General features: G+C 42.4%; 1 protein-coding gene across 3 annotated transcripts in view; it reads left to right on the top strand.

The window, feature by feature from the left end:
* The window catches only part of ccser2a (coiled-coil serine-rich protein 2a), a 568,362-nt gene that overhangs the window by 505,439 nt on the left and 38,516 nt on the right, over positions 1-24,407 (top strand). The window contains exon 10 of one of the 3 annotated variants that reach the window (XM_078530899.1): positions 7,481-7,565. The exons of the other annotated variants lie outside the window; for them this stretch is intronic. Within the exon in view, the coding sequence (XP_078387025.1) occupies positions 7,481-7,565 (85 nt within the window). The remainder of the gene's footprint in view (positions 1-7,480; positions 7,566-24,407) is intronic. 3 annotated transcript variants of the gene reach the window in all.

Raw genomic sequence — 24,407 nt, 5'->3', positions numbered from 1 at the left:
TATTAACACTTGGAATTCTGGGATAGGTAAATGTTGCTCGAAGACAGTACGTTGCTGTGGCAGATTAATTTGAAGGGCCAAATATGCGCTCTCATTGCCACTTACCTTAGTTTGTAGGGAAATAGAAAGATTAACTTCACATTATTGCAACTGAGGGATTCAGTCAACCATATACATGATATCTCAGCTGTTCTAAATTGTGTAACTTGTTTATTTCTGACCCAATCGCAGAGCCTTCATGATGAGAAATGTTTTCCTGCCTGAAGCTCTATTATAGCCCGTGTAGTCAAGAGCTGAATCCAGGGTTCAATCAGATGTCCCTCCGATGAGAGGAGTTCATTTTGCCACTCCCCTGGAGTTCATAGTGATGAACATCCACTGTGTTGGGTGTTGTTTCTTTAGGAATTTTCTGGTAAATTACTAATCAACCAAGATTCTTCTGTGTCTGATCTAACTAGCAAAATGGAAAAAAAAAACTTTGCACTTAAGTAAGAACCCAAGGACATAAGAAATAGGAGCAGGAGTAGGCCATTTGGCCTCTTGAGCCTGCTTCACCATTCAACTGATCATGGCTGATCTGATTCTGGCCTCAATGCCATCTTCCTCCCTATTCCCCAGAACCCTTCACTCCTTGTAGTGCAAAAATCGGCCTTATTCAACCTTGAATATAGTCAATGACCCAGCCTCCACTTCTCTCTGGAATAGTGAATTCCAAAGATTCATGACCCTCTGAGTGAAGACATTCCTCCTCATCTCTACCTTTAATAGATGACCTGTTATGAGCAAGTGAAAAGGGGTGAATAGGCTTCCCTCTATCTAACCTCCTCGGTCAGTCACTACAAAGGTTTAAGTTTCTTTTTCACAAGGGTATATCTTTACCAAATTAGAATGTATTCAACTATTTAAACGTGAGCGACAGGGAGCCAATCAAACAAGGTATCCTTGGGGTAAAGGAAGGAATAATTTACTCATCACTAAACCCGTGAAGTCAAACATTTGGCCCTCATGCAGTCATTCGGGACGCACAGACACACATCCTCTCTCTCTCTCTCTCTTCCCCCCCCCCCCCCAACACACACACACACAACGCACACATCCTACATGCACGGACACTCCCCACGGACATCCCCCCTCACACACGCAATCCCCCCCACGCATGCAATCTCCCCCACACACGCAATCTCCCCTCCCCAACGCACGCAATCTCCCCCACACACGCAATCTCCCCAACGCACGCAATCTCCCCCACGCACGCAATCACCCCCACGCACGCAATCACCCCCACGCACGCAATCTCCCCCACGCACGCAATCCCCCCCATGCACGCAATCCCCCCCATGCACGCAATCACCCCCAGGCATGAACCCATGCCTCCCACACACCCTCCGCCCCACACACACCCACCCTGCGCCCACGTGCACACTCCGCCCACGCGCACACACATATCAGAAATAAGGGGAGTTAGAGCCCAATAAAACAAAGGTGTAGGTTTTAAACACTGAGGCCGATTTGGAATAGCTAGTTTCTTGAATGCGATCAGGTGTAGAAGATGCTGCAATTATTACGCGATCTAGGTTCACTGATAAGTTTCTGGTAGAGTTAGCTTCTCGAATTGGGTGACACTCTTATTTCAAAAGCAAGAGAGGGGAGAGAGCAGCCTGCTTCTGCTGAAGCCTTTCTTGACACCACATGTGTCACTTACAATCTCTCTCTGGTGGCTGGGAAGCCTTGCCTTGAAATACTTCACTCATTGTGTATTTCCAAGAGGTTTTGGGTCTGTCTGTCTCTGGCAGCCATTCTTTCAATATCCAGTACTTTGCAATTTTAATGTGTCTTTCTTAGACAGTTATGAGTTTCAATGGGCATCTGAATTATAGGAATATTCTCTCTCTTCACACTCCCCTGAGGGTGATTTTTTTTCTTTCTCTCTTTCACCTTGCAATGTGGCCTTGCATTTTTAAGCAGCTTGTTCTGTCTCAGTTAAAAATGAAAAATTTCCAGTCAGTTGAAAGTTGAAAAATCATATTTTCAGAAATAAAGTGGCATAGCCTCGTGAAGACCCCTTATTCTGAAACTCAGCCCCCTAGTTCTAGATTTCCCCCATGAGAGGAAACATTCTCTCAGCATCCACCCAGCCAAGCCCCCTCAGAATCCTAGATGTTTCAATAAGATCACATCTCATTCTTCTAAACTCCAGTGAATATAGGCCCAACGTACTCGACCTTTCCTCATATGGAAACCTCTTCATTCCAGAAGTCAGCCTCATGAACCTTCTCCAAAGCAAGTACAACCTTCCTCAAATACAGAGACCAATACGCAGTACTCCAGGGCCAGGGTTTTCCATTTGTCCTCCTGCGTGGATCTCGAGCGGTAGCGCTGAGCGCTACCTGTGCAGGAGGAGTGGGGGGAGGGAGAGCTGGGCCTCGTGTGCAGTTCCCGCATGCGCACGAAAGATCGATTCAATCTCCCGGAGGCACGGAGCTGCCTCAGGGAGATTGAAGCACTTTTTAAAAAAATAAAGACATGAAAAATTTAATGAAACATGCCCCCTCGTGTCTGTGTCACATCAGATGGGACATGTTTTTATTTTGAAACTAACAGTTTTATTTAATTAGTATTACTTTAGGAAACCTCAACCCACACTTTTCACTTGCCCACCAACAGTAAGGTTGGACAGGCAGCGTAAAATGCAACTTAATTACTTAGTTAATGGCCTTAATAGGCCTTTCAATTATCGGCGGGTGCGCAGCCATCTCTGGCGCCGAACGAAATATCACGCGAGTTCGTGATGACATTGGGACGCATGCCCGACGTCATTGGCGTCATTTTACGTTCCGCCTGCATGCTGAATGTAAAATTCTGCCCCAGGTCTGGTCTCACCAATGCCCTGTACAGTTGTAGCAAAACTTCTATACCCCATCCCCTTTGCAATTAAGGCCAATATTCCATTTGTCTTCCTAATTATTTGCTGTAGCTACACAGTTTGTGTTTCATGTGGAAAGACACCCAGATCCCTCTGTACCACAGCATTCTGCCATTTCATTCAGGACATCCCCCGCTTTCACGCTTTGTAACCATTGGACTGCTTTGGAATTGAACCCACGAAGGAAATGCAGCAACTGATTTTGTACAACCTCCCACAAAAGAACAAAATGATCAATTAATCCGTTGTTGTAATGTAGGTTAGAGCTTAATGTTGGCTAGGACACCAGGAAAACGCCCTGCTTTTCTTCTACTAGTGCTGTGTAATCTTCAAAACCTGTCCAAACAAGCTGATGTTTTAACATCTAATCCAAAAAATGGCACCTTCAACAATGCAGCACTCCCTGGAGTGTCAGCTTAGGTTATGTGCTCAAGTTACATTCTTAAACCTTAAGACGAGAAGGCTGCCACTAAACCAAGCTGACACTAATTATCTGGAGAGAAAACAATTACAAGACTGCGGGGAAAAAGCAGGTAAATGAGAACTAGCTGAGTTGCTCCTTGCAGAGGGTTGGGACAGACACATTTGTTCAAATGTTCTCCTTCTGTGCTATAATGATTCTATGACACTGGTGTACTGTACGCGTCAGTGTAACGTAGTTTTAAATGACAGTAATGTATGCCATCAGTTATGTGAGAAGTAGCTGTTTGTTTATTGTTCCTCTTGCATACATTCTAAAGGCATATTTTCCAGCAATGTGTCTTATGGATACCATTTAGATAATTGGGTTACAGAATTTAAACCTCAAAAACTGACAGATAAAACCATGGTGGCTTCTCAAGATTTTGTATTCCACTTGAATGTTGTTTAAGCTATGAACTCAGAAATAGAAATAGAAATATTAGGTTTGTTTTATACTTTAGGAACGATTCTAAAATGAAATATGCTTTGGCAGCAAGGTGGCACAGCAGGTTGGGTTGCCAGGATGTGACAGTGATATAGGTTCACATGCCCACCTGCCCCACCTCTTGGTGATCTCCCTGTGGAACTGTAACATCTGGAAGCCATGTGATGAGCAACTTCTCTCGGCCAACTGCAGAGTGGGGCACAGGTGGAACTGAGAGAATCCCGGTTATAGTTGGTGCATGAACAGAGAAAAAGAGTAGAGAGATTTTCAGCCACAAATTAACCATTTTGAGTTAACCAGTGATAGGTGCAGGAACAGAGGCACCTAGGTGTATATGTACATCAGTCATTGAAAATGGCAGGGCATGTTGAGAGAGCAGTTAATAAAGCATATAGTATCTTAGGCTTTATTAATAGGGGCATTGAATGCAAGAGTAAGGAGGTCACGTTGAACTTGTATAAGACACTAGTTAGGCCTCATCTGGAGTACTGCATCTAGTTCTGGGGAAGGATGGGAAGGCATTGGAGAGAATGAGGAGATTCACAAGAATGATTCTAGGGATGAAGAACTATAGCTATGGGGATAGATTGGAGAGGTTGGGACTGTTTTCCTTGGAGAAAAGAGGGTTAAGAGGAGACTTGATAGAGGTATTCAAGGTCCTGAGGGATATGGACAAGGTGAATAGTGAGAAACTGTTCCCACTTAAGAGAGCATCAAGAATTAGAAGGCACAGATTCAAAATAATTGGCAAAAGGAGTAAATGTGATGAGGAAAAATTTTTTCACCCAAAGGGTGGTGGAGTCTGGAACGAACTTCCTGAGTGGAGGCAGGTTTGATTGAGGTATTCAAAAGGGAATTGGATTGCTATCTGGATAGAAAGAATGTAGAAGATTACGGGGATAAGGCCGGGTAGTGGGACTCGGTGGAATGCTCTTTCAGAGAGCCAGTGCAGACTCAATGGGCCAAATGGCCTCCTTCTGCACTGTAAAGGTTCTGTGATCATGGAAACAACTAGCTTTAAGATCTAACCTGTGGGACTCAGGTCAGTTGCTCACCCCAGTAACCCAGAGACATCTCAAATGTTAAGCTCTGAAATAAACATTTTCTCTAACTCTGCAACCAGTGTAATATTGGACTGCAAAGGCCATTCATCTCTTTGTTTTTTTTTACCCAAATTGATGCTTATAAAATGTCCAATATGTCAGGTTACAGGGAGAAGGCTGGGCTCAGTTTGGCTCCCTTATTTCCTGACTGTGAATACCTAGTCAATATGTGATCAGAGTATTTACTTGTTTTTTTTCAAAGAATGACCGTAGTGCATTATTCTCCATGTGATAAGCGTGTTTGCATATTCATAGCTGTACAAATCCTGAAATCCATCCCAAACATTATTTTCTGAGTGTATGGCAAAGTGAAGCCAGCTCTTGAGATCACCTTCAATACACTGACAGTTGTCTTTAAAACCTACTTGTCTAAAGGTGGCTACTTAGAGTGCAGCCACAGGCACTGGTATAGGTTAGCATAACAGCAACACTTAACTCTTTTGAGTTCTGCACCAACTAGATTTAGCCAATCCTAGACACAGCAAGCAGTTGTGCTGCTGACTTGTCCATATTCATGCCGCCAGATTATGTGGGATGAAAGCAGCTCTGTGCTGGCTAGATTTTTATATGAAGTTTCCAATAATCATTTTCTATTACTTAGAAATGGTCATGCGTAATATGAGTACACACATTTGATACATTTTCCTAGTGTTCAATTGTCCAGTATTTTAACCAGGGCATCAATCCATTGAAAACAACAACACGTTCATTAAAATAACAGACAATGTAATATCATAGTGTTCATACACCAATATCTCATATTAATTTCTAAGCTCAAATAATAAAAGCCAGACATTTATTGCAATATGATAGTAATATTTTGTAGTGAAGATGTTCTAGAAAACCTTTTCTGTATTTTAAATCTTATTCAGCAAGTACCTTGTATTATTGGCATATTGAAGCAGCACTTTTCTTTATTCCTTCACTGGATGTGGGCATCACTGGCTAGGCCAACACTTATTGCCCATCCCTAATTGCCCTTGAGAAGACGGTTGTGAACTGCCATCTTGAACCGCTGCAGTCCATGTGGCGTAGGTACACCCTGTGCTGTTAGGGAGGGAGTTCCAGGACTTTGACCCAGTGACAGTAAAGGAATGGCGATATAGTTCTAAGTCAGGATGGTGTGTGGTGTGGAAGGGAACTTCCAGGTGGTGATGTTCCCATATGCCTGCTGCCCTTGTCCTTCTAGGTGGTAGCGACACATACCCATCTCACTGATTGTCTCACACAGACTTTTAGTTCAATTGCATTGTCACAAGGCAAGTTGACCTGAGTTGCTGTTGGTGGCTGATGGTAGAAAGGTACTATCAGAGGCTGTGGAGCAGATTGACAGTTCATCATCTCGGTCATTGAATAGCTTATAGGGTATGAAACTGAACAAAGGGAAAAAAGCAATCAAACATTAGAAAAAGATGGCATCAAATGGTTGACCAAGGCAATGCCTTAAGGTTGGAGGACTTAAATTTCTGCTGCAGTTCCATGTAAAGTTCCCTATTTTGGGTGAGATCCTGAGTACATATGGGGAAGGGAGAGAAAATTCAACAAATGATTCATTCTAAAAAAAACTCTTGTATCACAGTGGATGTTTATGGAGCAGCACAAGGATATTGTATTACCTGTATAGACTGTCAGGTTAAAGAAGGACAGCTTTAAAACACAAAAGTACATGAATGAATCACCCTGAGAAAAATGAAGAACATTCTTGGGTCTGTAGATTGCCACATTTTTAATCATTAGGATCAGGAATGTAATAAAAAATCATGATTTCAGATACCGATTGCTGGAAACAAGTATGGTTTTGGAAGGTAAATTGGACTTGCAAAGGGATGGAAGTAATGCATCTGAAAATAAAAACAGCTGCCCATGCTGATATTTGATGAGATGTGATTCAAACTGCCATTGTAATTGAATCCAGAATTCATCATCTATGGGAAATTCAGGACAGAAGTTGGGAAGTATTTCTTTGCTGGTTATCAGACAAGTGATCGAGATCAAGACTCTGGCTCACTTAATAAAGAGTTAGATGCTAAACTGAGGAAGCATTAGGGTTGGGAGTTTGAGAGAATGGATTTTAATGGGCAGCATGGCTTTCTTGAACTGAACTTATTTTGAGATCATTAACCGCAAACTCTGTTTTTACTGTATTTATTATTTCAAAAATCTCCAAGTTCTTTTTGAATATTGTGCTCACAAGCAGAATTCTCAGGCAAGTGTTTAATACTGTACAGCTGTATTTGTGTGGGTAAGGGGCGATTGTTGGCATTTCTCCTTTATGTGCTACTTTCTGAGGTTGATATCTGATAACTTTAAAAGAACAATGTTATCACTAAATTTTTTCACAGCACATTTGTGTGTAAAAAATCAAAACTGACCATCTAGAAATTCAAAGTTTACAAACAGCTTGGCTAATTCTTGGAGTCCCAGGTCCTCTCTCACTGTGTGTCTGATTCTGTCCAGATTACTTCAGCTGTTCCTGACATAATGTGTGTTTGTTTCTTTTTTTTTTGTTTTTACCTTCTTCCCTTCTCCCCCTTTTCTTCTGCACAGACTGGGCCCTCTGCTTCATCCTCCTCTCCCTTGCAGGGCACGTTCCATGGCAACGCAGGTCCTGTCCAGCTGCATCGTCGACAGAGTGAGTGTAACACTCTACAGTCAGACTCTCACAGCACTGCCAGAAAAAAACATAGAACAATTAGCATGAAATCTATCTTAGCTTGACACGGCTAGTAAAATTAAAGATTTGACACAGTGAAATAGATTTCTTTAAGAATTACTCTAGCTTTCAGGCAATGTGCACGCTTCTCAAAATTGATTAGTGTTTGTGATTAGCTCTTGCAAAATGCATTCATTTGGCACAAGATCCTGCCAGGCATGAGGAACAGAGGCCATGCCGTACATTTCAACTTGCACTAATGGGGACAATGCAATCCCTTTGAAGCAAGGAGAAACATTCCCTTCATGTTAAAGAGCCACCTAATTTTCAGCTTCTAAGACAGGTTGATGCACTCAGCTATTTTTGTTATACAACCAATCTCACCCATGTCTCTTTGATTAAAGGTGATTGTGAACATTAATTAGGAATGCCTGTATTAGACATGTGCATGAGTTGTGATTCCTCCGTTAACTGGCCACAGAAGGGCAAGGTGATTATCTGACCATAAGTGCATGTGGTATCCTGGTTACATTTCAATTACAAAAAATAAACATTGGACATTTACAGTATTTTAAACATTGTGGAATCAAAATCCTCCACGGTGAAGGAAGCTTTAGTGAACCCTGCTTAATTTTCAGTGTTCACCAGCAATAGCATCTTCAGAACCTTGTCCAGGGCAATTAAGGATCGCAACAATTGCTGACCTTGCCAGCATTGCTTATATTCCATGAATGAATAAAAAAGAAAACTAGCTAAATAAATCATACAATGAGTTGATTCATTAAATTGGGATTAAAACTGGAATTAAAATGTTTGCATGAACGCCCAAGGAACAGAGCATGTGAGCACGTCCCTGGCACATTGTAGCAGCAGAAGTGCCTGGATGGTGATTTGAGAAATGGGCTGTTGGCTTATGATGTACACAAAATTAGGATGTCCCCCTGTAAGGTTCAGTTAAGTAAATTTCAGTGTCACTGCTCGTCAAATCACATTAGATTGCCAGAACTGGTTTGTCATCACTGTCTGCTGGCCAAAAAAAAAATTGGGAATGGTTAACAATGGTAAGTAACCATCAGGTTTGTACATAGCATAAAGAATAGGGCAACCTGAAATGTACAATGCTTTTCTGAAGTTCCAGTAAATGTGAACCACTCTAAGTAAAATCTTGCAGTTTATAATACCCTGTCAATTCCTCAATGTGTTACTGTACTGTAACACATGGCATATGATACACTAAGCTTCATGTGTATATTATTGAAACCCTGTCAACTCCACTTAAGTGAATCCCTGTTAGTGATGATCTCTGATGATGGAGCTGTTCTGTTCTGATTTTGTTTATATAAAGTGAATGAATCTTTTAACAACGTAATCAGGTGAACAAAATAAATTTTTATTTTCTTTTAAAAGAAAGTAATTAGAAGGATCATATTGAAAGGTTGGTGCTGTTGTGGGCTATCTCATGTACTGAAAGTAAAACTTCCCACCAACTAATCCATCATCTCCAAATAAAAACATAGCAGAGGTTTTTGTGGTTATTCTATGACCTGACCCAAGCACTCCGACACAGCAACCAAGCCCCTTTAAATAAGCGGAATTTGACAATCCAAAATAGTTTGTGTCTATCGTGCATGTTAATTGAATAGTTTGAACCGTTTCTTGTGTTAGACTCTTTTCAGCCTAGGGTTGCACAGTTTATCATGTTTACAGTTTAAATTGGTCAGTCTGAGTCACCTCTTGCACATCTTTGTGTCTATCAATTAGCATCAAGTTAAAAGCAGTAATCTTGTTGAAGATTTCAGTCAAATGTCTGTTATAGTGACCTGCAGGATTGTTTTTTCTCTAGTCTGCCAGAGTTTTTGCTAGGAGCAGAAACTAATTATCATGCTTCTGAATCTGCAAGCAAAAAAAATCCACATAATTACTGAATTTTTCAGGACTCCAGATTGGAGAGCGGTGAACATTTTCTACACAAAAACAGAAAATGCAGGAAAAAACTCAGCAGGTCTGACAGCATCTGTGGAGCGAGAAAAACAAAGTACGGACTCGAAGCATTAACTCCACAGATGCTGTCAGACCTGCTGAGTTTTTTCCAGCATTTTCTGTTTTTGTTTCAGATTTCCAGCATCCGGAGTATTTTGCTTTTATATTATGGTGTACATCTTCTGTTGCTTTTGGGAGCACAGCCACTGCTCCTGAGTGTTTCTGTCCTTTCTCTGGGATCCACACTCCTCTGTCAAGAGTTTTATTGAGGCCTCAACTTTTGCATTAATTGTGTTTCTCCCCTTCTGTGTGAGCCCTGATGGCACTTTTGTGGCTGCAACCTATGATGTACTGCCCTTCTCTCTCACTCTTTCTCTCAATTATCAGCTCATAAGTACATATTAAAAACTCCTCCCTCTCAACTCCAGGCTCCAAAGAAATACAGGATCTGCTGTCTTCTTTAATGCAGGACAGGTAAACAAATGAAAATATTTCCTAATTAGTACATGTGTGGACACTGCATTTACTGAGCATTTTTAAAATAAATGCAAGCATCAGAGAACTGAACATTTAAAAATTTGGTTTTGAATTATGTGAAAAGATGATTTCCAGAGCCAGAAGCAGACATATGACCAGTCCAGTGTTTTGTTTTGTTAGCTAGATTTTACTCGCAAATAGATGCATCAATATTACATATTTTGTTGCACACTTCCTCTGCAAATAGACGTTTGTCTAAACTGAATGCAATTTGGAGATGATAGTTAGCAGTTGCCCTAAAGCCAGAATGGTGTTTTGTGCTGCTGTAAGAGTTGGAGTTAGGCTGATTTGAAAGCACTAACAATACTTGAGGGGCTGAATGGCATACTCCTGTTCCTACTACCTACTTAACACTGCATTTTGGGAGGCATTTTATTAAAATAGCAATGCAAAAACATTCCCAAGCAAGATCTGTTGTGGGGAAATTCATGGGAAAGTCTATGGTCCCATTCAGCAACTACTGATGATGACCTAAGGCAGTGCCTTTTCATTGCGCCATTATCAGGAGTTCCCACCAGTGGTGCTTGTGAGATCAATCGACGTCACAACACGTGAACGACAATCTTTTCTTAGCAAATATAAAGGCAAGTTATGAAAGATGATTTTCTCAAATGAGACAGTGTTGCCAAATTGCAGTCAACCCAACATTCTCAAAGCATTCTCAGTTCTTTGAAATAAACGCTCCTATTCTGAGTGCGCAGCTTCATCCTTCACTTTCCGATATCCAGGCAATAAACGAGCACCTGTTTAACTCCAGTAGTAACAAACAGTAACATGGTCGATAATACGGATTATCAAGATTTCCAAGTTTTCAGTGGTTAGGAAGGAAACAGGACTTTTCACAGTGAGTATTGTGAGAGACTCTTCAAACCTTGAAGCTGTGTAGCACATGTATCCACTGCGTAACCAAGGGCATCATGAGGGAGCCAAACATTATTTCTTTCACAAAGAAAGTATTTTAACTCTCACCGATTTACTGACCATATTTAAGGTGAAAAAAGTAAAACAAATTGACTAGGGTGTAACTCTATCTTGGAAGCCACAAGTTGGAACACAGTAACTTTCTTCACTATCTCCCCATCACAAGGTTATGAATTGGGTAGAGATGAAGAAATCCATTTAGCTCATCACAGTTCCTCAGTCCTGAATGCCAGCCTCTTTGTTCTCCTTCCCACTGGGGCATGGGTCTATTTCTTAAATAAATCCAGAATTCTCACCTCCACCACCTGAAATTAATACATTTCTGACATCAATCCAAAATTTTCCTTTTACCAGTTTGAATCTGTGCTCCTTGTCCCACTGTAACAGCTCAGCTTAGCATAATATTCTGTATCTACATTTCTCAGCCACTTATTATCATAAAATCCATCTCTTAGTTTGACCCCCCTGTCCAGGATGAAGAACTCAAGTCTTTCCAATAATTTTTCATGACTCTTTCAATGCTGTGGATCAGCCTTGTGGTTCCTCTCTGGAGTGCCTTCCTCTCCCTTGTTGACCTGAGATAGATGCGATGGTCAAAATGTGGGCTGGCCAGAAATTGAAATGCTTTAGGCATGATTTCCTCTGAACTGCACTCTGCTCATTTAGTTGTGTAGTTCACCATCTTATTGTGTTGGTGATTATTGGTTTGCACTCAAATAACCACACTGAGCCAGATCTCAGTCAAACACATTCTTAGTTATTTTGTCATTATTCCTGAAATATTTATGTTGCCCATTTTTTTTCTCTTCTTCCATGATGCTGGATCTCTGAGTTTAGTCATTCCGTAGTCAGCAGATGCTGAGTGAAGGATAAACACTTTGCCATAGGGAGAAGTTAGCCATGTATCTCCTATGTACATTAGAGAGCCACCTACCTGTTTGACTTTTCTGCTTGGCAAAATATTTAACACCTGATTCATAGTTATTCCCTCTGCAGTGTACACTTTTCATTTAATTTAGGCTTGTGTGAAAGAACAAAGCTTTATTTTCAGCACAAAGCGACCTCCAGTCCTAAACAAAGCACATCAGGCTGACATTTAATTTATGTGTAACACATGGAATATGACCTGAATGGCCCAAACACATTAGCTGGCTATTCATCTCATTATCAGGACTTCCACTCCATAAAATATCTCCTATGTATGCACGTCAAGGTAATTCTTTGTATGTGAAGCTAACAGAGAAATTTTTAAGACATATGAGAAGGTGCTGATTTAAATACAAATCTCTTTCCTTCCTTCTCCCTTTTTGAGAATTGTTATATTTGGCAAGTACCTAGAAGTTTGTCAACGGGAATTGCAAGCTATAAACAGGTGAGATATTGAAATGAGTGGTAAGCGGCTTTTATCTTGGTACAATAGTAGATATCATACAGTAAGAAGTATTTTGTTCTTAGCATTGATGTACCTTGACTATACTGGGTCATTTGAACCACCAACTTGAACTTTTGAACTACAAGCAAAAGTCAAGATGTTCAACGATAAGACCCTAGAAATCCAGAGTAGCGCTCAAGTGAAAAGAACCCTAAGGAAGAAAACTGTGGATTAAATGAATTGCTTGGTAAAAGAACCCTGGAGAGAAAACTAACAGTGAAAAGGTTAGAACCAAGGTTCACTATGGCTTATGGTGTCATAAAATTGACTGAATTTCTTAGAATATAATAGTAATAATGCAAAATCCATAACAGCTGCAAAGAATCTGACGATTTTAAATTTTTCTGTAGCTGAAGAAGCTCCAGACCATCAAATGATCTTTGGCAAATGGTGTTTAAAAGTCCAATTAAACCAGAAGGCAAGTAAAGAGGCAATGAACCAAATCAGAGCAGAGATAGAAATGTTGTGTTGCAATCTGCAGGTGGGTGAGAACACAATAAAAGCAGTAAGTTTAAATGTTTGATGCTATCTGTTGGTGCACGCAGAGGTAGATACAGAAATAGCACTGCAGAAAAAAGTGCATGAAATAACTACAACCTGATCAGCGATTGTACATCTTTACATTGATTCCATCAAAGCAATTACACTATTAGAATTAAAATGACATTAGTAATGTAGGAAAGAGAGCACGCTGCAGGCAAAGTAAGTGCGCTCTTTAATCATAAAGCTTATGTGTATTCACAGCTTAGTCCATAGCTTTATCTGCTGGAACAATTTTTTGCTCTGTGTAAGGACTTATGATAAGTATAAAGATCCATTGATCAAAGAGCATCTTCATTTTTGTGTCAGCCTCAATGTGACTGGCAGATGAAGCCTATTTTGATTGCATTAAGTGATAATTCAATGATTAAGTTTTGCATGAAAGAACACCAAAGTAGAGAAAAAGGAAGAACTTGCATTTGTAAAGCGCCTTTATAAACTCAGGATGCCCTAAGGTGGTTCACAGCCAGTGAGATACTTTCAAAGTGTAGTCACTGTTGTTAATGTAGGAAAGTATTGACAAAAACAGATCTTTGAATAATATTTGGGATGAAGGAGGAGACTGTTTGTTGACTTTGCCCGCACTCAAAACTGCGCTTATCACAATGAGATGGGTTGCAGAGGAGGAGTGGCTATAACAAATACTTCAGGCTACTCACATTGGCACTATCCCATTACACAAAGGGATGATTTCAAATGGTTTAAATGTTTTAAAATGAAGAATAAAAGCTTGCCTTTGAATTGCACCTTATCAAGTCTCAAAGTACTTAATATGAAGCAACAACTTTTGCAGTGCTGTGCACCAAGTTTTGCTGTTAAATTATCAATGAGGCTAATTGCACATGCTAGTTTTCTATGCACAAATGCTACAGCAACTTCTGGAGGGGGCAGATGTGCAGCTCAAGTGGATCTCTAAAAGCTGCTGTTTGAGTTGCGGTGCTCGGCCTTTAGCTTCACAAAGACAGCATTTCACCATCAGTCTTGCCGTATTAAAATGCATTGAATGGCCTGACATTGATAAATTTTCGCTGTAGAGGCCAACTAAACATAACACAGAAAGTGAAGCTGTCATTTCAAACTCAAGTACCCTTCTAACAAGAGTTCAGAGTTCACTTCTGCCAATCAACTTCACTAAAAAATATCTATAGATTAGGGAGTGGTGGTGGAGTCGTGGTAGTGTCACTGGACTAGTAATCCAGAGGCTAATGCTCTGGAGACAGGGCTCTAATCCCACAATGGTAGCTGGTGGAATTTAAATTCAATTAATAAAAATTTGGAATTGAATGTCAGTCTCAGTAATGGTGACCATGAAGCTATCATGGGTTTTTTTCCCACAACAATCAAACTGGTTTGCTCATGCCCTTTAGGGAAGGAAACCTGCTGTCCTTAATGTTGCAGAATGTAAACATGATGAGGATAAAGACTTGGGGGAGAGATATAGAATAAAGAAACCAATGATGTTGATGTAATAATGATGGCACATCTCATGATTGAGTAACAGATCTGGAGGGAGGAGAAGTTCCAACCTTGTATATAGTTCCCAAATATGTACATAGTAGCTGTAAATAAACAAATAAACAAACTACAGTCTCGAGCAGCTTACTTTGAGTGAAGAGACAAGCCCCAATGAACCCTGTCTAGACCCGGAACACATGATGAAACACTTACCCAGTCTGGCCTACGTGTGAGTCCAGACCCACAGCAATGTGGTTGACTCACTGCCCTCAGAAATGGCCTAGCAAGCCACTCAATTGTAATAATTCAGAATGGGCAACAAATGCTGGCCTAGCCAACAATGCTCACACCCCATAACCAAATTTTAAAAAACAAGTGTGAGCAAGTATTGGAGACTTTTGAAAAAAATTGCCTTTCTTTTAAACTTTCCTTTCTGCCTCTTTCTTTTTCTCTCTTTCTCTTTCTTTACCTGATTTCCTCCTCTCTCTATCCAGTTTTTCTTTCCCTCTCTTTATTTCTCTTTCTGTACCTGATTTGACATTGAACTCACCCACTCCAATTTACACTTGTCGAAGTGTCCTTGCACTGTTTGTTTCACAATCTTCCAATCTCATCGGTTAAGTTGCCCTCTTCACTCGGATCCCGGATGTCCTGTTCCCTTCACTGCATCAATATCAGCTTGTACTTCCAGCGACTAAATGGGCAAAAATGTTTTGAGCTGAAGGTGCAAGGACAAATCTAACTAATGGTAGATGTCGCGAGAAGCTCTGTTGCAGTAGAATCTGGCTCACCTTTAAGACAGTAGTGGTAGTTGAGCACAGGATCCTTCCTTTCAACAATAAGGAAGAAAATATTTGCATTTATTTAGTACTTTTCATAATCTCAGGGCATCTTAAAGCATTTCCCAGCCAATGAAGTACTTTTGATATTTAGTCCTGATGATAATGCAGCCAATTTGCGCCCACAAACAGCAATGGGATCATTATCCAGCTATCCAATTCAATGGTGCTGGTGGAGAGATTTTTTAAAAATTGCTAGGTATGGCAATACAAGAAATGGGAGCAGGAGAAGACCATTCGGCCCATCAAGCCTGATCCACCACTCAATACAATCATGGCTGATCTTGGGCTTCAACTCCATTTTTCCACTCATTCCCCATATTCCTTAATTCCCTGAGAAACCAAAAATCCGTCTATCCCAGCCTTAAATGCATTCAACAATGGAGCATCCACAGCCTGTTTGGGGAAGAGAATTCCAAAGATTCACAGCCCTTTGAAGTAATTTCTCTTCACCTTGGTTCTAAATAATCTGCCCCTTACCCTGAGACTGTGCCCCTGTGTTCTAGATTTCCCAGCCAGGGAAAAGAACGTCTCAGTATCTACCCTATCAAGCCCCTCCAGAATCTCTAATGCTTCAGTAAGGTTACCTCTCATTCTTCTAAACTCCAGAGAATATAGACCCAGTTTACTCAGCCTCTCATTGTAGGGCACCCCCCTCATCCCAGGAACCAATCTAGTGAACCATCACTCACTGTACCACCTCCAATGCAAGTGTATACTTCCTTAAATATGGAGACCAAAGCTGCACAAGGTATTCAAAATGTGGTCTTACCAAAACCCTGTATAATTGTGACAAGATAACTTTATTCCTGTATTCTGGTCCCTTTGCAATAAAGGCCAACATGCCATTTACCTTCGGAATTGCCTGCTGTAACTGCATGCTGACTTTGTGTTCCTTTTTATCAACTTTTTGGTGGCCGTTTGGTTTCTAAACCATTCCCAGTCAATACCTCTGATATTGTTGGAATAGTAAAATGGGAATTTTTACAGCCTCCCCCCCCCCCACTCCAAACAAGCAGCTAATATTTCAGAAGAAATCAGTGCCATTGCTTTTGCGATTGTTCTTGCTGAGACATGACAAAACTGCAATTTAGTCCTTTGTAAGATTGTATCTGTGCATCTGGGATAGGTACTGTTTAATTTACACAAGTGATAATTATCTATGATTTTATGATTTGTCATAATTTCACCACAGGCACTGTTGATAATTGAGATGTTAAAAATAATACTTACACCTCTGAATTATCATACAGCCGTTTCTCATTCACCAACGTCGTTTTTAACGGTTACAAACTCAGGAAGAGTCAATTTCAAGTACATGTGGAGTTTAAAACCATTCATGCAAACACTCCTTTAGGACTGACTCTGTGATATCCTAATAATTTAAATTCCCGAGTACTGTAATTTCCCACAGTGCAGCAGGAGGTGGATCTGTGATTATCTACACGATACTATCTCGCATCTTGAACCATTTGTCAAATAAGATGTGAAATGATTTTCATCCCTGCTCACCAGATTAGAAATTGAGTCCACATTTTTTGAAGCATTTGGAAAATCTGGAGGTTTGATGTTGCCGTGCAGCACATGGGTTTTCCTGTTTGGTTAATCAAAGCAACGCACAGCCCCGTTCTCCAGCTGTGCTACAATAGTAAACAACTGTAAACAACGCACTCAGCTCCACTTTGCCAATCAGCCTCTCCAAACCACTCAGCCTGCAAGGCTGATGGGCAGAGAAGCTCATTGTGCCACTAATCTGTTCGAATAATTCTAGTTATTATATCAGAATCCTTGGGAACTCAATATTTTTATTTCCTGTTGTATCCAAGGATTGCTTCACATCTTCAGCATAGCAATCACAGATGTGATATTCCCTAAATCCTCCTTAGCCATGCGCATTTTATTTATTTGTTATGAATTGAAATTTTTCCTGTTGCATGTAGTAAGGTCACAGTTAAGCATGGTTGTATTTTTTACCAATGGCCATGAAAGTGACCGCAGTGCTCAATTTTTATGCCAGTGGCTCCTTCCAGGGCTCCACAGGTGACCTGTGCAGGATTTCGCAAGCCTCCATGCACAAGTGTATCCAGGAGGTCACGGGCGCCATCTTTGCGAAGAGACGGAACTTTGTGCATTTCGGCCGCTGGGATTTGCGCAGACCTCAGGTTTTCCACAAGTGCAGGATGCCATCGACTGTGGCAACAAGCAGTCAACTACACTAACCGCAGAGCTTCCACTTACTGAATGTTCAGCTCGTGTGCGACTACCACAAACACACCCTACAGGTCTGCACACAACTCCCAGTGAGTGTCCACAACTCCTACACTGTTAGCAGGTCTCAGATCCCTGACATCTTCCAGGGCCCAGAGAGGCTGCAGGGTTGGCTGCTAGGGGACGAGGGCTACCCATAGAAGATGTGACTGATGACGCCTGGCGGTAGCCTCAGACTGCAGCAGAGCGACGGTATAATGAGTCTCATGGTGCAACCCAGACTTTGGAGCAAACGAAAGGCATTTTGAAAACAAGATTCCGGTGCCTCAACAGTAGAACACGGCAATACAGTCCACCGAGGGTGTCGCGCATCACCTTAGCTTGCTACGCACTGCACGACCTGGTGCTGCAACAGGGGGAGGACCTGGTTGAGGAGGAGATGGAAGAGCTGTACGTCTCCTCCGATGAGTAGGACGTCGAAGGGGATGACAGTGTTGAGGCCCTCGAAGGCGAGGATGATGAGGCCATCGCACTGGCCAGACAAGACAGGTGCACTTGAGATGCCCTCATAGCTGCAAGATTTGTAGAGGATGATGACAGTGAGGACAGTCTTGATGTCCTCACCTTGCATTTGTGAATGTTTGACTCCTGTGTGGCTGATGGCAGCGCACATCCCCTCAGTGCTCAGGCTCACGTCATGGAGACGCAGCGGAGGCCCTAAGATTGCAGGAGGATGACGATGACATGCAGTGAGGACACTCCATAGATCTTCACATAGCTTCTATGAATGTCTGACTCCTGTCTGGCTGAGGGCAGCTTGCCTGCGCTCTATCAGGGTCATATAATGGAGACGCAGCTGTGAAACTTTAAAAGCACCTGACCGTTTGTCAGCCTTCAGCACCTGTCTCGAGGTGTCAGCTGTGGCTCAGTTCATAGCACCCTCGCCTTTGAATCAGAGGGTTGTGGGTTCATGTCCCACTCCTGGAAACCAAGAACTGTGATTGTACTTGCAATCTGTGACTGTTGATAACTCGAAAGAGTTTCAGCACCTGTCTCCTTCAGGAGCACAGAATCACTAGTCATAGATGCTGAAGAGATGGGGGTCAGCCCCATTTCAAAGGCGCTGAGAGCGCACGGAGAGAATGACAGAACTCTGAGACGTCTACCCATGACATTCTCGCAGCAATGACGAGACCGTTGAGGTGTAGGCATTGGTAATGTGTCCAGGGGGTGTGAGGCCGGACCATCACTTTGGCCTCAAGGTTACACACTGCACAGGGAAGAGGCCCTGGACTGAGGCATCTGCCATTATCTTATGCAGGAACCAAGGTTTCACAGCTGAGTGGCACAAACACTGCTCATCACATCAAGGAGACATTCTTGGGAGTTTAGTTACAATAGTGAATATTACGTACAAGTGATTATCACCCGTGCCCAGGCTGTGCAGCTACATAGAGCCCTTGGTCCAGGACATTGGTCCTGCACTGCTGCACGGCTGAACTCCATTGCTGACACCATAGTTGGCCTCCAAGAGCGTCTGAAGAAGGGCCATACAGACTTGAAACGTTAACCTATTTCTCTCTCCACAGAAGCTGTCAGACCTGCTGAGTTTTCCCAGCATTTTCTGTTTTCATTACATTTCCTTAGTCTTCCTAACCCTGCTGCTACATCTTGGTGCTCCCCTGGCATCCACAGTGGAGATGAAGGCAGCCTGCGGACTGCTTGCTATGCCCTGTCTGTGATGACATTGGCGGGCATCCTCTGGAGGACTCCGGCCTACTTTGGGTATCCTGCTCTGGGCCAGCTACACCCTCCTCAGCCTGTGGATCTGGAGCTGTAGAGGTCACAGGAAGAGGGGATTTGAATCGGCCAGACATTTCCGGAGGTCAGCAATGGAGTTCAGTCATTCAGCAGGGCAAGACCGATGTCCTGGACCAAGGTCTCTGGTGGCTGCCATCCTGCAGTTGACCACGATGCATCAGCATGCAGGCGCTATCACCTCGGACTGAAGGCAGACAGACTGCTCCATCGTCCCTTGCAATCTGAGGAGTGCACCTGATATCCCTTTCTGATGTTTCCGCACTTGCCTTTGCAGATCCACCAACTGATTGATTGAGGACCGAGTCCAGAGGCTCATCATCTGACTCGGACTCAGCAGATTCCTTGCCTCCAGCAGACCTCCAAGTGTCAGTGACCAAGGATGTCCCTGCCTCCACCTGCTGTGGAACAGATTGTGCGCTGTGCTCACCAGATTGTGATTGTGAGGCTGCTCTACATCTGGGTCCCACCAAGGTGTGTGTTGCTGCGCTGTAGAGGGTTTGGGTGAGCGCCATGACGACTCTTCAAAGGTACTGCCCTCAGGGTCCACATCCACGGTGCTCTTGGTGCTGGAGTTGGGGTCATGGTTGCCTGAGAGTGACGGGTCAGATGTGCCCGGGAGAGAAAGTGGAGATGGTTAGTGCTTGGCAGCCACACTGAGCACAGAACAGTTGACCCAGAGTAGCATTGAGAGAGGGATGATGTGGTACAGGAGCCTCACGTGGGTGTTTGCCGCCAAACTCACCATCGCAGCAGGAACGTTCGATGTCCTCTCCGGCCAGCTCCAATGTTCAACTCTCGAATGGAGTGAGGCCCCTGATGTCCAGCACTCCACCCTCGGTCTGGGACCTCTTCCAGTGATTGTGCACAATCTTGTCCTGCATAAAGACAGATGGACAGAGTGTGAGCAAGGCGTATGCCAGGCCAAATGAGAAGGATGCCACGCATTCATGTGTGCTGAGCGGAGCCATGGACGGGATGAGGAGGCAGTCTCCAGAGGAGATGAGGCCCATTGGAGATGTGAGGGTTTGTGTGAGAGAGTGACTGGTGATGTCCCTTGAGCTGGCAGTGAGTGAGATGCCAGTGAATGTGTGATGAGCTTGTGAGTGAATGAGTTGAAATTGATGAGATGCTTGACTTACCCTGGCAGCACAGATGAGATTATTCATCTGTTTTTTTGCACTGGATGGCTGACCTCTTGTGTGCAACATTGGCACTGACCACCTCTGCCACTGCCTCCCAAGCTGAAGTGGTGAGGCTGATGGTCCTTCTGCAGCCAGGGCTGGGGTAGAGGACATTGCTGCAGGCTTCCACAGCGTCCAGAAGGTGTCCTGGGGACGTGCCACTGAATCGGGTGCTGCAAACCTCCTGGCCTTGGGGCCATGTCTTCACCGGAGCAGTCCTGGGCTGCAAGCATTGAGAAGTGTGCGCGCGAGTGCATTTTAAATATGTCTCCCCACGTGAGGAAGCGGTGAGGTAATGGTGTGGTGGGTCAATCAGAGGCTGCCACCAACAATCCAGCCTGTTTCATGTGACTGCATAACTTATGAGGTGGGAAGGGGATGATACGTCATGAAAACCCACCATTGCGGCCGGCGGGTAAAATTAGTTTTTTCACACCCGCTGCTGCATTTAGTGCAAATCTGGGACAATTCTGCCCTAGATTCTGGAAAGGTCCCATCAGAATGGAAAACAAGGAATGTGACTCCTCTATTCAGGAAAGGAAGGAGACAGAAAGCAGGAAACTACAGGCTAGCTATCTTAATATTATTGACAAGGTTATCATGGGGCACTTAGAAAATCTTAATGCAATCAGGCAAAGACAACATGGCTTGTGAAAGAGAAATCATGTTTGACTAATTTATTGGAGTTCTTAGAGGAAGTACAAGCAATGTGGACAAAGGGGAACCTGTGAATGTGCTGTATTTAGATTTCCACTTGACATGGTAGCACATCAAAGGTTACTGTGCAATATAAGAGCTAGTGTTGTAGTAGGTCACATATTCACATGAATAGAGGATTGGTTTGCTAACAAAGCAGAGAGTAGGGATAATTGGATCTTTTTTGGGTTGGCAAGATGCAATGAGTGGTGTGCCACAGGCATCAGTGCTGGAGCTTCAACTACTTACAAGTTATATTAATGACTTGGATGAAGGGACCAAATGTATGGTTGCTAAATTTGCTGATGACACGAAGATAGGTAGGAAAGTAGATTGTGGAGGACAAAGGGGCATAGGCTAAATGAGTGGGCAAAAATTTGGCAGATGGAGTATAATGTGGGAAAATGTAAATTTGTCCATTTTAGCAGGAAGAATAATAAAAAGCATATTATTCAAATGGAGAAAGATTGGAGAACTCGAAGGTACAGAGGGACCAAGGTGTTCTGGTACCATGAATCAGGAAAAGTTAGTATGCAGGTACAGCAAGTGATCAGGAAGGCAAATGGAATTTTTTTTTATTGCAAGGGGAATGGAATATAAAAGTCAAGATATTTTGCCTCAGTTGTACAGGGCATTGGTGAGACCACATCTGGAGTATAGTGTACAGTTTTGGTATCCTTTTTGAAGAAAGGATATAAAAGCTTTAGAAGCAGTTCAGAGAAGGTTCACTCGATTGATACCTGTGATGGAGATGGGGGACGAGGGTGTGATCTTACACGGAAAGATTGGGCAGGCTGGGCTAGTATCCATTGGAGTTGCGAAGACTGAGAGGCGATCTTATTGAAACATCTAAGATCCTGAGGGGACTTGACAAGGTGGATGTTGAAAGGATGTTTCCCGTAGTGGGAGAGACTATAACTATAGTTTAAAAATATGGGGTCTCCCATTTAAGACAGATGAGAAGAACTTTTTTTCTCTGATGGTTGTGAATCTTTGGGACTCCCTTCCCCAGAAAGTGGTGGAGGCAGGATCAATGAATATTTTTAAGGCAGAGGTAGATAGATTCTTGGCAAACAAGGAAGTCAATGGTTATTGAGGGTTGGCGGAATATGGAGTTGAGATTACAATCAGGTCAGCCATGATTTATTGAATGGTGAAGCAGGCTCAAGGGGCCGAATGGCCTGCTTCTGCTCCTAATTCGTGTGGCCGTATGTTGGTATGTTCCCATCAGTGTAAAAAATATCGAGGAACACAAAGTACATGCTGTCATACTGAGGCCCCTAAACCATGATGGACCCACATTCAAACCCTGACCAGGGCTAAGTTGGCTGATTTCTAATGGAGACTGTGACAAGGCAATGCCATGAGTTATGCAACACCGGACTAGGAAGGGAAAATATCAAACATAGTTTGTGCATCTAATTGCTATCCAGTGTTATTCTGAGATCTGTCAATTTTAATCACTCATTAGCAGCTGTGCTCTCAGCTGCCTGGCCCCTGAGCCCTGGAAGTCTCTCCCTAAACCTCTCTACCTCTCTCCCCCTCTCTCTCCCTCTCTCTCCTCCTTTAAGATGTTCCTTAAAACCTACTTCTTTGACCAAGCTATTGATCACCTATCTGATATCTCCTTCTGTGGCTCAGTGTCAGCCTTTGATGATGCTCTTGTGAAGCACCTTGTGGCCTTTTGCTAAGTTAAATGCAAGTTGTTCATCGAGGTACAGCAATTATGATTAAAGCCGTGTTTTCCATGGATCAGAGTCTGATTCCACTTTGCTTTGCTACACTAGCCACAAACTGTTCAGGTTTTCATCATAAATGGATGGTAATCTTATTTCAATCTATCTTTGATTAGATTTCCAATAAGGAATACATACATTAGTTTGGTAGATAATACGTACTGCTGGTGATTTACTGGAGAAAGATGCATGATGGAAGAAAATGTGGTGAGTTGTTAACAAGCCGTATAAATTTCATTTTTAATCCATTTGCTCTTCTGATTTGTTTGTGTTACTCTTCATATAAATAAATTGTAAAATGGTGTTTTGATATTTATAGTATTTGTAGTAACCAACCTCCCATCACTCAGCTCTTGCTGAATTTGTTCAGAACAGCGTCTGACCATAGGAGCACCAACTCCTGAGCTAACAATACCTGTGGAGAATCTTGGTGAAGTTTCTTGCCCAGCTGAAGTTCACACAACACATGTACAATTTAAAAGAAGTTCAGATAGCCCATGAAACCAATTCTGTCTAGAAATCAATGATTGTTCTCTGATCACCACCACCTGTCAATCTTCACTTCAAGGAAGACAAAGTTTCTTCCCTGAGAAAACATCAAGCACTGCTGTTCATAGCTCTAAACGCTCCTCTCCCTTCTGAACACATCCTGATTCAACTCTTTTAAATGGCTTTAACTAGATTCAACTCCTTTATCAAAATATATTCTTCAGGTCCACCATTCTGTAGAGGTGGCAAGGGTTCAGTCCACAACGTCTAAACCAAAAGCCCTTGCAAGTGTGGGTATATTTTCAGAGCAGGCATCAGTCAAGGCAGGAGTTAGAATTTTTATGCAATTCTGTCTGTTTTGCTGCCATGTTTTAAATAATTTCTGAGCAAACACGTGTGTGTGTAGAATCCTGATGAGGTTTCCAGTCCAGCTGAAATTCACACAACAAATGTACAATGAAAATATTCTAGGGAACAAAATTGAATTTCAGTTCTGATGCTGGGGGCCAATCCATGCTCCATGCTCAGCAGTGCAAATGCAGGTCCAAATCTAATTGAACATTAACTGTACAGTTGAGAAGACTGCTGTACAGAATGATGAAATGATGTAATTCAATATACAACAAGCAGCTTAATTGAAAGGAAAGATAAATGGTGCCCAGATAATTTTAGTAACCTAACTCTCAGCCAATAATTTACATCAAATTCTGTGTGGTGTTCTAATTAAAAGCCTTAATTATTAAAGTTTTGCTACTCAGTCGCTTTAAAAATAGAAAAAATAGATTCTGTAATGATTTGAAAATCTTGCATGAATTTGACAGATCTGAAACCATTTTAATATTCCCCGATTATAAAAAAAAGCACAAAATATGCTCCAATTTGTAATGCAAGATGATCTAAGATACCAACGCAAGATGTGAGAAAGTGTTGGACAGGTAGCTAAAGAGGCCGGAGGCAGTGACCCTTAGTGTCTGAGAGACATCAGG

Source organism: Cetorhinus maximus, chromosome 27 (assembly GCF_964194155.1).
Source record: "Cetorhinus maximus chromosome 27, sCetMax3.hap1.1, whole genome shotgun sequence".
Taxonomy (NCBI): Eukaryota; Metazoa; Chordata; class Chondrichthyes; order Lamniformes; family Cetorhinidae; genus Cetorhinus; species Cetorhinus maximus.
This window is presented reverse-complemented; position numbering and strand designations above follow the sequence as displayed.